This window comes from Sciurus vulgaris, assembly GCF_902686455.1.
Source record: "Sciurus vulgaris genome assembly, chromosome: 16".
In the NCBI taxonomy this organism is placed as follows: domain Eukaryota; kingdom Metazoa; phylum Chordata; class Mammalia; order Rodentia; family Sciuridae; genus Sciurus; species Sciurus vulgaris.
Genome location: NC_136477.1, coordinates 12,524,664 through 12,536,058, shown reverse-complemented (window position 1 = coordinate 12,536,058; position 11,395 = coordinate 12,524,664). Strand labels below are relative to the sequence as shown.

General features: G+C 56.6%; 2 protein-coding genes across 3 annotated transcripts; both read left to right on the top strand.

Annotated features, from left to right (window-relative positions):
- Positions 1-405: 405 nt before the first annotated feature.
- Positions 406-3,686, top strand: SAMD1 (sterile alpha motif domain containing 1). The gene is made up of 5 exons (XM_079116625.1): positions 406-1,769; positions 2,190-2,484; positions 2,572-2,668; positions 2,766-2,877; positions 2,962-3,686. The coding sequence occupies exons 1-5, from the start codon at positions 819-821 to the stop codon at positions 3,118-3,120; spliced, it is 1,614 nt and encodes a 537-aa protein (XP_078972751.1). The 5' UTR covers positions 406-818; the 3' UTR covers positions 3,121-3,686.
- A 1,242-nt stretch (positions 3,687-4,928) lies between these two features.
- On the top strand, positions 4,929-8,259 carry LOC306646246 (UPF0575 protein C19orf67 homolog). Of its 2 annotated transcripts, none has more exons than XM_079114788.1 (6): positions 4,929-5,464; positions 6,098-6,239; positions 6,366-6,466; positions 6,543-6,728; positions 7,260-7,394; positions 7,848-8,259. In XM_079114788.1, the coding sequence occupies exons 1-6, from the start codon at positions 5,130-5,132 to the stop codon at positions 8,020-8,022; spliced, it is 1,074 nt and encodes a 357-aa protein (XP_078970914.1). In that variant the 5' UTR covers positions 4,929-5,129; the 3' UTR covers positions 8,023-8,259. The 2 variants fall into 2 exon arrangements, with proteins under 2 accessions (XP_078970914.1, XP_078970913.1); XM_079114787.1 differs by having other exon boundaries at positions 6,095-6,239.
- Positions 8,260-11,395: the final 3,136 nt, after the last annotated feature.

Below are 11,395 nucleotides of genomic sequence, written 5' to 3'. Positions count from 1 at the left end.
GACCCGCGGGCGGCGAGTTCCCGGTAAGTGCGGTCCCGAGAGCGGAGCGCGCCGGGGAGGCGTGGAGAGGGGGGCTGGGCGCCGGGGACGTCTGGGTCCCGCGCCCAATGGCTGGAGGGCGGCCGAGCGCCGCCCGCCCGCCCTGCCCGCCCCCTCTCCCCTCCCCCCGGCGCTCCCCTCCCCCTCCCCCGCCCGCCGCTTTCCCCCGCCCCCGCCCCGGCGCCAACTCCGCGGCGCCTCCTTAAAAAGCGCGCGGGAGTTGTAAGGGGGGGCCGGAGCGAGCCGGAGTGAACGAGAGCGCCGGGTAAAGGGGGCGGGCGGGGGGCCCGGGCTCCACCTTAAAAGCGGGCGCGTGGGGGTGGGAGGGAGGAAGGCGGGCGGCGGGGAGGAGGGAGGGAGGGAAGGAAGGGGGGCCGGAGTGTCCCGGGCGCAGGGCGCGCGTGCGGCGGCGGCGGCGGCGGGGAGGGGCCGGCCGCGCCGCGCTCCCCTCCTCCCTCCTCGCATCCCCGGCCCCGCGCGCGCCCAGCAGAAGCGGGTCTGTGTGTGCGTGCGTGCGAGTGAGTGAGTGTGTGCATATTTTTTTCTCTCTTTTCTTTCTCTCACTGTTTTTTCTCTCTCGCTCCCTCGCTCTTTTTTTTTTTTTTTTTTTTTTTTTTTGCAAAGAAACAGCAGCGCCGCCGCCGCTCCGCCGAGGCGCTGCGCCCCCCGGGGGGGGAGGCGGAGGAGGCGGGCAGCGGCGGAGGGAGGAGAGCCGGGGAGGGGGGCGCCGCGCTGGGAGGGAGGCAGCGCGCACGGTGCAGCCGGGCCGGGCGGGAGGCATGGCGGGGCCCCCGGCCCTACCCCCGCCAGAGACGGCGGCGGCCGCCACCACGGCGGCCGCCGCCTCGTCGTCCGCCGCTTCCCCGCACTACCAAGAGTGGATTCTGGACACCATCGACTCGCTGCGCTCGCGCAAGGCGCGGCCGGACCTGGAGCGCATCTGCCGGATGGTGCGGCGGCGGCACGGCCCGGAGCCGGAGCGCACGCGCGCCGAGCTCGAGAAACTGATCCAGCAGCGCGCCGTGCTCCGGGTCAGCTACAAGGGGAGCATCTCGTACCGCAACGCGGCGCGCGTCCAGCCGCCCCGGCGCGGAGCCACCCCGCCGGCCCCGCCGCGCGCCCCCCGCGGGGGCCCCGCCGCCGCCGCCGCCGCCGCGCCGCCGCCCACACCCGCCCCGCCGCCACCGCCCGCGCCCGTCGCTGCCGCCGCCCCGGCCCGGGCGCCCCGCGCGGCCGCCGCCGCCACAGCGCCCCCCTCGCCCGGCCCCGCGCAGCCGGGCCCCCGCGCGCAGCGGGCCGCGCCCCTGGCCGCGCCACCGCCCGCGCCTGCCGCTCCCCCGGCAGTGGCGCCCCCGGCCGGCCCGCGCCGCGCCCCCCCGCCCGCCGTCGCCGCCCGGGAGCCGCCGCTGCCGCCGCCGCCACAGCCGCCGGCGCCGCCACAGCAGCAGCAGCCGCCGCCGCCGCAGCCACAGCCGCCGCCGGAGGGGGGCGCGGCGCGGGCCGGCGGCCCGGCGCGGCCCGTGAGCCTGCGGGAAGTCGTGCGCTACCTCGGGGGCAGCGGCGGTGCCGGCGGCCGCCTGACCCGTGGCCGCGTGCAGGGGCTGCTAGAGGAGGAGGCGGCAGCGCGGGGCCGCCTGGAGCGCACTCGCCTCGGAGCACTTGCGTTGCCCCGCGGGGACAGGCCCGGACGGGCGCCGCCGTCCGCCAGCGCCCGCGCGTCGCGGAGCAAGGTGAGCGCGCCGAGGAGCTGGGACGCTGCGCGGTGGGCAGGTGCGGGCGAAGTTGGTGGAGGGGGCGCGAGTCCCGGGTGGAGCTGGGCGGCGGGTGGCCGGGGTTTTGCGCGCTTTGCGCGCGTTCCCTGCGGGCTCCGTGCGTGGTGACCTTGGCAAGTGATTTAATCTCGCCGAGCCTCAGTTTCCTCAGGTGTAAATGCCTCTTGGTAACAGTAGCGACCCCTTGGGGTTGTTGAGAGACTTTAGTGAGATTTGGCTAGTGAGGGTTTTATTAACACAAAGCCTGGCACAGGATGAATGCGTAAAAGTTAGTCCGTATTGTTATGAAAGGTGGCATTGGGCACACTACTCGGTCTGGGATCCCAGGATCTGGGTCTAGGACTAGAACAGCCACTATGCTTCTCTCCCTGGCCCCAGAGAGGTGGAGAAGAGCGAGTGCTTGAGAAAGAAGAGGAAGAGGAAGATGAAGAAGATGATGATGATGATGATGATGTGTCTGAGGGCTCAGAAGTGCCCGAGAGTGACCGTCCTGCGGGTGCCCAGCATCACCAGGTCAATGGCGAGCGGGGCCCTCAGAGTGCCAAGGAGAGGGTCAAAGAGTGGACGCCCTGTGGACCTCATCAGGGACAGGATGAAGTGCGGGGATCAGTACCTGGCAGCGGCAGTCGCCAGGTGTTCTCCATGGCGGCCATGAATAAGGAGGGGGGATCAGGTAAGGACTGCTGGGAAGGTGTTTGCCTGTTGGAAAGAAACCCCAGTTCTAAGTCAATGCCACAGGCACATAATTTTTTTTTCCTAGCCTCTGTTGCCACCGGGCCAGATTCCCCATCCCCTGTGCCTTTGCCCCCAGGAAAACCAGCCCTACCTGGGGCCGACGGAACCCCCTTTGGCTGTCCGTAAGTTGGGGCACTTGAGACATGGGGGTAGGGCCCAAGTGTGCAAAACGGCCCAAGGGCATCAGTGTGTTTACTGGCACCCTCTGTTTTGATGCAGTCCAGGACGCAAGGAGAAGCCAGCTGACCCTGTGGAGTGGACGGTGATGGATGTGGTGGAGTACTTCACTGAGGCAGGCTTCCCGGAGCAGGCCACAGCTTTCCAAGAACAGGTGAGTTCCCAGCCCAGGTCTCACACACAGACACACAGAGGGCCTGGTAGGGATGGACTCTGATCCTCCCTCTGTCCCTCTCAGGAAATCGACGGCAAGTCTTTGTTGCTCATGCAACGTACAGATGTGCTGACCGGCCTGTCTATCCGTTTGGGCCCAGCCCTGAAAATCTATGAGCATCATATCAAGGTGCTTCAGCAAGGCCACTTTGAGGATGATGACCCAGATGGCTTTTTGGGCTGAGCATCCAGCCTTGCCCCTACCCCCACCCATTCCAACCCCCATCTTGCCCAAGACCCCCAGAGTCCATGAGCTGGATGGAGGCACCCTCAGCCCTCATAAGAGACTCCCGTGAGGGCACGCCCTTCTCTGCTCTCCCTTTTGTCCCACACACACCTGCCCCCAATGCATCCCCTACTCTACAGTAGTAGAGTATGGGGTGGGACTCGGCCTGCTCATTCACCCCAAAAGGCCAACCCTCCCCACAACCCAGGACATTTTTGGAGAAAAAAAATAGGGGGGCTTCCCGTCTCCCCAAGATTCAGTTCAGCCAGATGTTTCTTATATAAATGTTTTGTTCTGCCTGTTCATTTTGGTGGGTGGTCTTTCCTTCCTCCCCCACCACCCATGCCTGCTCCCCAGCCTGCTGCCCCTGGCCTCCAGCCCCTGGGGAGCATCTGGGGTGGGGTCCCTGGGTCTTCTGTCCTCTTCCCTCTCCTCTGTCGATCATTGCTCCAGCTGGCTGTATTGCTTTTTAATATTGCACCGAAGGTTTTTTAAATAAAATTTTAAAAAAAGAAACGAAAAAAATAATGCAGAGTCCATTTTATGAATGGAGTGGGGGAGGGGAGAGAGCTGTCTGGCTGTCTGTAGCTGCTGGAGTCATTGCTCAGTGAAGGTGCTCACCTAGTATGCTGAATGCCATGGGTTTGATTCCCCAGCACAGCAGAGAAGGGAGTAGCAGTAACTGCTCTAGGAGAATGGGAATATTTACTTTGTTTTCTGTCATTTCCCCATTCCCAGAACCTCCCAGCGTACACAGTAGGTGCTCAAATATTTGCTGAGTGACTGTTAACTCCATGTTTTATGAGCATTCCCTTGCTTGCCCCCTCAGCGGCCCCATGAGGCAAAGAGCTTATAAAAACCCACTTTATAGGTGAACCATCAAGCTCAGCAAAGATGCTCATGGTCACCTGGGGCCATCTGACACCTGTTGACTTGTTTTGGTGGGGGTGCTGGGGATTGAACCTAGGGGTGCTTGACCACTGAGCTACATCCCTGGCCCTGTTGACTTATTTATTCGAGACAGGGTCTCACTAAGTTGCTTAGGGCCTTGCTAAGTTGCCCAGGCTGGCTTTGAACTTGGAATTCTCCTGCCTCAACCTCAGGAAATCGACGGCAAAAATCTATGATTTTTGATTCCAATCGCTGGGATTACAGGCGTGCACCACCTCCCCCAGCTACCTGTTGACCTCTTTACCTAGAACCTTTAAATGTGATTAATGTGCGTGGCTTCGTAGCTAATATTATATACTGCCGGCCTGTGCCTGCTGCAGAGACTCCGGTCTACAAGTGTTGGCAGAGGTCTGTTCTGGGACCAGGTTAGGATGTTCCATAAAAGGAGTGGAAGCCATTGGCCATCAGATGAGGTGATGGGATAGGGGAAATCTTCCAGGCAAAAATTTTTTTTTACTGTTAGTAGTAGTAACAACTGCTACATCACACGTCCCTGCTAAGTTCACGTGCTGTTTCTCAACTCTACTAGTTAAAAAGGAAAGGAAAAAGTGCCTGGGCGTCACAGGGGTGGAGCCTGAGCATCTCTCTCGGGGTTGGGACACGCGTTAGAGACCCCTCCTCCCTAGGAAGCCAGCTGCGAGAGAAAAAGGTGCTGACTCTCGGCCACACCCCCAGGATGCTGCCGCCCCAGCGCGGGCCTGGGTCTCCGCCCTCGGCGGTCCCTCCTACCCAGTGCCAGGTGCCGGGAGCGCGCGGGTGCGCGGGGCCCCGCGGGTGCGCAGCGCGGAGCGGTGCAGGCGCGCCCCTCCCGCGTGTTGAAATTCAAACGAGGCGAACTCCCCCCGCCCAGCGCGGCGCCGGCAGAGAGGTCGAGGCAGGGCCGTGTTGGAGGAGGCCGCGCTCCCAGCCCAAACTCGTCCCAGGCTTCCTGGGCTCCTGGGGCGGGATTGAGCCCGCGGCCAACGTGAGCTGCGGAGACGGAGTGCGGACCCCCCGCCCCCGGCCCCGGGCCCCTGATGGCTACCGAGCAGTGGTTCGTGGGGCCGCTCCCCCTGGGCCCTGGAGAAACGCCGCCCTTGGACGACTTGGAACCCGGGGCTCAGCCCTGCGGAGATCCCTCGTGGTCGACGCCGCCTGGCAGGCCTGAGGACCCACCTGAGCTGGAGCCAGAGGATGCCCAGGGGCAGCTGCTGGAGGCCCCTGCCTCCATGCCTTCCCCCGAGCCTCCAGCGCCTGACCGCGGGCCAGCCCCAGCTCGCCTACCCCTGGACGCTATGTTCAGCCCCATCACCGAACAGCTGCGCTACCTGCTCAAGAAGGCAGATGACTTCCAAAGCTACTTGCTCTACAGGTGATCCTGGATGGGTCCTAGGTCCCCAGGATTAGGGAGATGGAGATAGAGTAGGCAGCCCCCACCAGGGTCACAAACTCAAAAGCATTAGGAGCCAAATGGAGGTAAATGAAGCTTGTCGATCAGGAATCCAACCTTAGAGCGATGAGGGCTGTATAGAATTGGGGTGCATAACTGTTATGACTGTCCTGAAGCAGCGCAGACCTGAGGGTTGCCAGATCCCTGGGACTTTTTCTCCCTACTTCTCAATGAACCCCGTGCAGTTAAACAAAACCCAGCTGAGGCAGATTTGGCCCTTGGGCTATCAGTTTGGGACCCCAGGGGATAATGTGATTCCCAGGCCAGGGGGGAAAGGGACTCTGATTCTCAAATGTCATTGTCCACTGGAATCCCCTGGGGAGCCTGGTTTAGATCCTAGATTTCTGAGCTTCACCCTACAGGGAGTTTTGAGCAACTGTCGGTTGTGGTACTCAGGTGTCAGTATTCAGCAAGCTCTGCAACAGAAGGTGCTGTGAGAGGCCTGGGCCCGGGATTTACAACGGCCCGGGATGCAGCTGGAGAGTGAGTGGACAGGGAGAAACCCGGGGCTGGCGCAAGGAGTGCCAGGTAAAGGCCCCCTTCTCTCTTTAGCAGGGACCGAGTACAGAAGGAACAGCTGGCGAAGGCCATGCCCACCTTCTTAAAGATGTGCGAGCCTTACTTCCTGTACCTGGAGGCTGCTGCGAGGAGTGTGCCCCCCATCTATGGAGCCTTGCAGGAGCTGGTTCGAAAGGGGGTGTGTGGAGATGTTTTCCCAGACCCTGCGCCCCTTCCTTCTGGGGGTCCCAAGCAGGCCTGGGGGTGAAGGGGTTGCTTCTGGCAGGCCCACCCATCTCATTACGCCCATCCCCGTTCTGTGCAGCTGTTGGAGATCTCCCAGCAGCTGACTCTGCGTCTGGAACAGCTGGTCCTCATGTACGCTTCCTTTGGGTTCGTGGACCTGGAGGAGACTGACCCCCTGAGGTAAAAGGGTAGGAGATGGGGATGGAGCAGTGGTGAGTTTGGGTCCAGTCTTATCTGCCTGCCTATCTCCTACCAGCATCTCCTGCTTCTTCTGTGGGAGGTTCTCCATCAGCCCTTCCCACGAAGTGTCCATCTTCAGATACTGTACCCCAGCCGCCTACACCGCCAGCCGCTTCCCCCGATACCTCTATAAGAAAATGCGCTGGAACCTGGAAACCACCCCAGAGCCCAGCAATCGAGGACAAGATTCCCATGTGGATTAGTGAGTCCCTTTATCAAAATCAAAGTCCTCCCCTTCCTATGCTGAACACCAGTAGTATGGGCCTTTGAACCGCCACCAGAGTGAAAAAACAGAACACCAGTACCTTTGAAAGACTCCCCCAACCCCACACTGGGGATGGAACCCAGAGCCCAGCACATGCTAGGTTCTACCACTGAGCTACACCCCAGCCTCTACCTATTTTTATTTTTAATATATTTTTTGCAATTTTTTTAGTTGTCAATGGATCTTTATTTATTTATTTATGTGCAGTGCTGAGAATCAAAGTCAGTGCCTCGCATGCCAGGCAAGTGCTCTACCACTGAGCCACAGCCCCAGCCCACCTTTTTTTTTTTTTTTTTTTTTAACCCTACCCTCCCGTCAAAATAAAAGAATTTTAAAGGGGGGTCACATCTCTACCTGAGGACTTCAGGGCAACTTCTGATGAGTTTCAACCTCATCCTCAAAATTAAAGCCCTCAACAGAAAAGCTGGGAAACCATCACTCTTAATCGCTGCTCTCTTCCCCTCCCAGCTACTTCCTATGCTATCGAGATACATGGGAGGACACAGGACAGAATCCAGCCAATTCGTGCCCCCAGATCCAGAAGTTGTGGTCCATTGGCCGATGGGTGCCCCTAGGACCCGCTGAGGATGACCTTTATTCATGGTAGGAGCCAGGGCAGTGGCAAGATGGGCTTGGAGGGAAGGGCAGGACCCCATCATCTACTTTCCTCGGCACTTTACTTACCTTGATAATACCGAGAACATTTTATTGTGGCCTAAAAAGTGCTTTATGCAGACTCATGGAATAGCCCACTGAGGTCTAAAGTAGTGGCCCCATTTACAAGGAAGAAAACAGGTGTTCAGAGAGGTTAAGTTACCTGCCCAAGGACACACAGCTAGCAGAGTAATTGGCCCAGTCACTGGCCGGCCGATTATTCAACCCAGGGGAGCCACTGCTCTAAGTTTGTCATCAACAAGGAAACAACTTCCCTCAGGATTTTCCCCACCCCGCAGCTGAACCAAAGCATCTTTCAGTCACAGCCTCTCACTCGAGGAAAGGGGCTCCCGAGGGGCAGGGGGCGCTCACGTCCAGGCCTGTCTGTCCCCGGCCCCCTAGGATTTTGTGCCCGCAGCCTCCTGGGGACTACCAACAGCTGCTGACCATCGGCTTCGAGGAGCCGTCGCATATGCTGGCCACCGACCTGCTGGTGCAGATTCTCATGGGTCAGGCAGGCCCGGCCCGGCCCCCGAGCGCTGTCGGGCCTTCGGCGTGGACTGCGCAGGGGCCTTGAACCTGGGGAAGAAGGTGGGGGCTGGAGCTTGACAGTTCCAAACTCCCAGAGAGGGGCCAGGGGAGGGGCTCACTCGTTCTCCCAGTGCAGCCTGGCCTCACCTCCCAAGGGGCCAGGCTGAGCTGACCTGTCTGCACTAAGTCCAGCCTTGTCCGGCCGGCAGCAAAACCAGGAGTGCGGACACACCAGTTTTGTGTTAAATAAAAGAAAGAAAGAGGTCACAGGCTCAGCGTCCGCTCCGAGCGCCGCGCCCCTCCCCTTGGGGCGGGTAACCCCGCCCACTCTCGCCACCTTCTGGGAAATGTAGTTTTTGGAAATAAAACGTTGGTCGACCCGTAGGCAAGGGGATAGTCGGCGCATGCGCACAGGCGCACGTGAAGCAAACCGGGAAGTAGCAGCGCCTGTCAACAACCGGAACCCAGAAAACCGCAAGTTTCGAGAGCAGGGAAATTCAACGCCCACTGGAGGAAGAAACATGGAGCCACGCCCACTCTCCCATTTTGACCCGGAAAAGGTTTCTTTCCAGCGTGAAAGACTACATTTCCCGACGTGCCCTAGGAAAAGTGCTGGTGATCTGTTTCCAAAGGGCCGTATCAGACTTTCTCCGCCAGATTTTGGTTCTAGGAACCTGGCAAATTACTGCTCTTGACCGGGTGTCTGGGGCGCGCGGGAAGTGTGATAGCCACAGGGAATCCAGCGTGGAATCTCCAAGCCTCACCCCATCCCTGGACTGGAAAGAAGATCCTGGGCTTAGAGAAGTAACTCACCTGTTTAGTACGAGCAAGTGGCGGAGCCCTGACTCAATCGGGTTCCTCAATCGGGTTCCTCCGATCGCAGCTGCGGACAGCTTTTGGATCCTCCAGCGTTTTCAGAAACAGCACAAAGACCCAGATTCGTGCCCTTATGCTCTGAGCAAAGAACTAGCTTTTCTAATAGTTCTTGGCACATAGTATTATCATAAACCCTCCTTTACAAATGAGGAAAACGGACGTGAGAGGTAAACTGAGACGGGATTGGACACCAAGACCCTTGCTCTTTCAGAGGACTTTCTAGTGATCATTTCTGACTGCATCAAGGACTTTTTGGTCTACAGTCCAGGTTTGAAGGACTTCGAGGGGGTTCTGAAGCTCCTTGATATTGATTTGAGGTCTCCCCTGAGTTCTCCTGCAGTTGTAAGATTCTTTAGACTAGCCGGGCCCAATAGAAATATAAAGTGAACCACATAGGTCATTTTAAATTTTCTCAAAGACACGTTTTAAAAATAAAAAGGTCTGGGGTGTAGCTCCGTGACAAAGTGCATCCTCAGCATGCATGGACCCAGGTTACAGCCCCAGCACCACAAAAATAAAAACGAAAGGTCAGATTCATGTTAGTGGTATATTTATTTGACTCAATATATCAAAAACAGTATCTCAACATATAATCCATTCAGGAAAGTTAATGTTTCCTTCTGTGTGTGTGCTAAGTCTTTGAAATCTGATGTATATTTAACACAGCACATCTCAATTCAGACAAGCCATGGGCAGCTTTAGACCATCTCCCGTAAGCCATTTCCACAATATACTTACAAACTAAATGTTTCTGGTGAGTGCCAGCAGTACTGGGAGAGGAAGGAAACAAGCTCAATTTCCTGGGTCCTGTTGCTCAGAAACTGTCTGCACTCATGATTCTCAAACTTGAGCATGCCTCAAGACATATGGAAAGTTTCATCATTACGTCTGGCTAGGACCCAACAGTGTGCATTCTCTTATTTTTCTGGTGCTGGAGATGGAACCCAGAGAGCCCTGCACATGCTAGGTAAGCACTCTATCACAGAGTGAATGGAATGTGCAGTTGTAACACATCTTTTAAGCATCAATGATACTGCTGGACCAGACACCACACTTTGAGAATTACTGGTCTGCATGTGCATTATGGTTCTCAAACTTAGTTGCACCTAGAGATAACCTCGAGAGCTTTAAAAAATACTGATGTCAGCTGGCTGCAGTAGCACATGCCTGTAATCCTAGGTAGGCTGAAGCAGGAGGATCACAAGTTCAAGGCCAGACTGGGCAATTTAGCAAGACCCTGTCTCAAATTTTTTTAAAAAAATTTAAATGTAAGAAGGGCTGTGGTTAGAGCTAGGTGGTAGGGTACAATCTCCAATAACAAAAAAAATGACGTCGGCCTTGGGAGCGTGGAGCTTGGTGGCAGAGCACTGCCTAGTATGTGCAAGGCCCTAGGTTCTATTCCCAACACTCAAACAAAAGCCCTAATGTCAACAAGCCCCACCCATTCCTATTAACTAGGCATAGGCCTCAGTTGGATTTAATGTGCAGGAAAATTACAGAACTTCTAGTCTACACATAAGCAATCCTGTCCACTCTTTCCATGCTTAGTTCTTAGAAAGAGTTGTCCTGGGAATTAAGAACAGATTCTGAGGGCTGGGGTTGTGGCTCAGTGGTGGAACGCTTGCCTAGCATGTGTGAGGCACTGGGTTCGATCCTCAGCACCCTGTGTAAATAAGTAAAATAAAGTAATAAAAGTCCATCGACAACCCCCCAAAAAAAGAAAAAAGAAAACAGATTCTGAGTGTTTCCATTTCCCATCTTGGCAGTCCTGGGTCTCTGCTACCTTTCTCTCCACATTTTCCAAAGTCATGGTGAAGCATGTAGTAGTGTGTGCATGATGGGCACAGGAGGATGGCCTTTCTTGGACTGAACTTGGACTTGGACTTTAGTGCAAAGCCTATAAGCCTTTCCCTCCCCACCCCCAGCTTCCTGAGTACCTGGGTTTTATTCATTCATATTTCACTAGATATTTGCCATCCCTATGCATGGGATAGAGTTGGGCAGATCCAAGAGTTGAAATCAATTCTAAAATATTCCTGAGCCTCACCTTCGCCGGTCTCAGCACACTTCTGAGAAGCTGTAAAACTATAGCCAAAAAATATTAGCTGCGTCGATACAGTTTTGCAGACATCTGAGAGAGTTCACTGACACTCTTGAACCCCACCTAGGGGAACAAAATTAACCAAGGCTTGCAAATCGACAGCCATAGGCCTTATTGAAAACAGGTATTGCTTGCCACTCGTCTTTCCTCCCTCCTGCACACCTTTAAAAGGTTTTTCTAAATAGTCACAATTCTCAAAAGTTCAGTAGATTTTTTTTAATGTGATGCTGGGGCTCAAATCCACAGCATCCCACATGCTAGGTAAGTACTCTACTACTGAACTACACTCTCAGTCCCTAGGTTTCTTTTAAAATAATTGGGTTCCAGTTGCTTTTGTTTATTACTTTGTTTGAGACTGGGTCTCCCTCTCTTGCCTGGGCTGGTCTTGAACTCCTGAACTTAAGTGATCCTCCCACCTGAGCCTCTGGAGAAACTGGCACTA

Bases quoted from the DNA above. Each gene is read 5' to 3' on its own strand.
- SAMD1 (XM_079116625.1), top strand. From the start codon at position 819: ATGGCGGGGCCCCCGGCCCTACCCCCGCCAGAGACGGCGGCGGCCGCC. The intron at 2,485-2,571 runs GTAAGGACTGCT...TTTTTTTCCTAG, and splicing joins GAATAAGGAGGGGGGATCAG to CCTCTGTTGCCACCGGGCCA. The intron at 2,878-2,961 runs GTGAGTTCCCAG...TGTCCCTCTCAG, and splicing joins CCACAGCTTTCCAAGAACAG to GAAATCGACGGCAAGTCTTT.
- LOC306646246 (XM_079114787.1), top strand. From the start codon at position 5,130: ATGGCTACCGAGCAGTGGTTCGTGGGGCCGCTCCCCCTGGGCCCTGGA. The intron at 5,465-6,094 runs GTGATCCTGGAT...TTCTCTCTTTAG, and splicing joins CAAAGCTACTTGCTCTACAG to CAGGGACCGAGTACAGAAGG. The intron at 7,395-7,847 runs GTAGGAGCCAGG...CCGGCCCCCTAG, and splicing joins GAGGATGACCTTTATTCATG to GATTTTGTGCCCGCAGCCTC.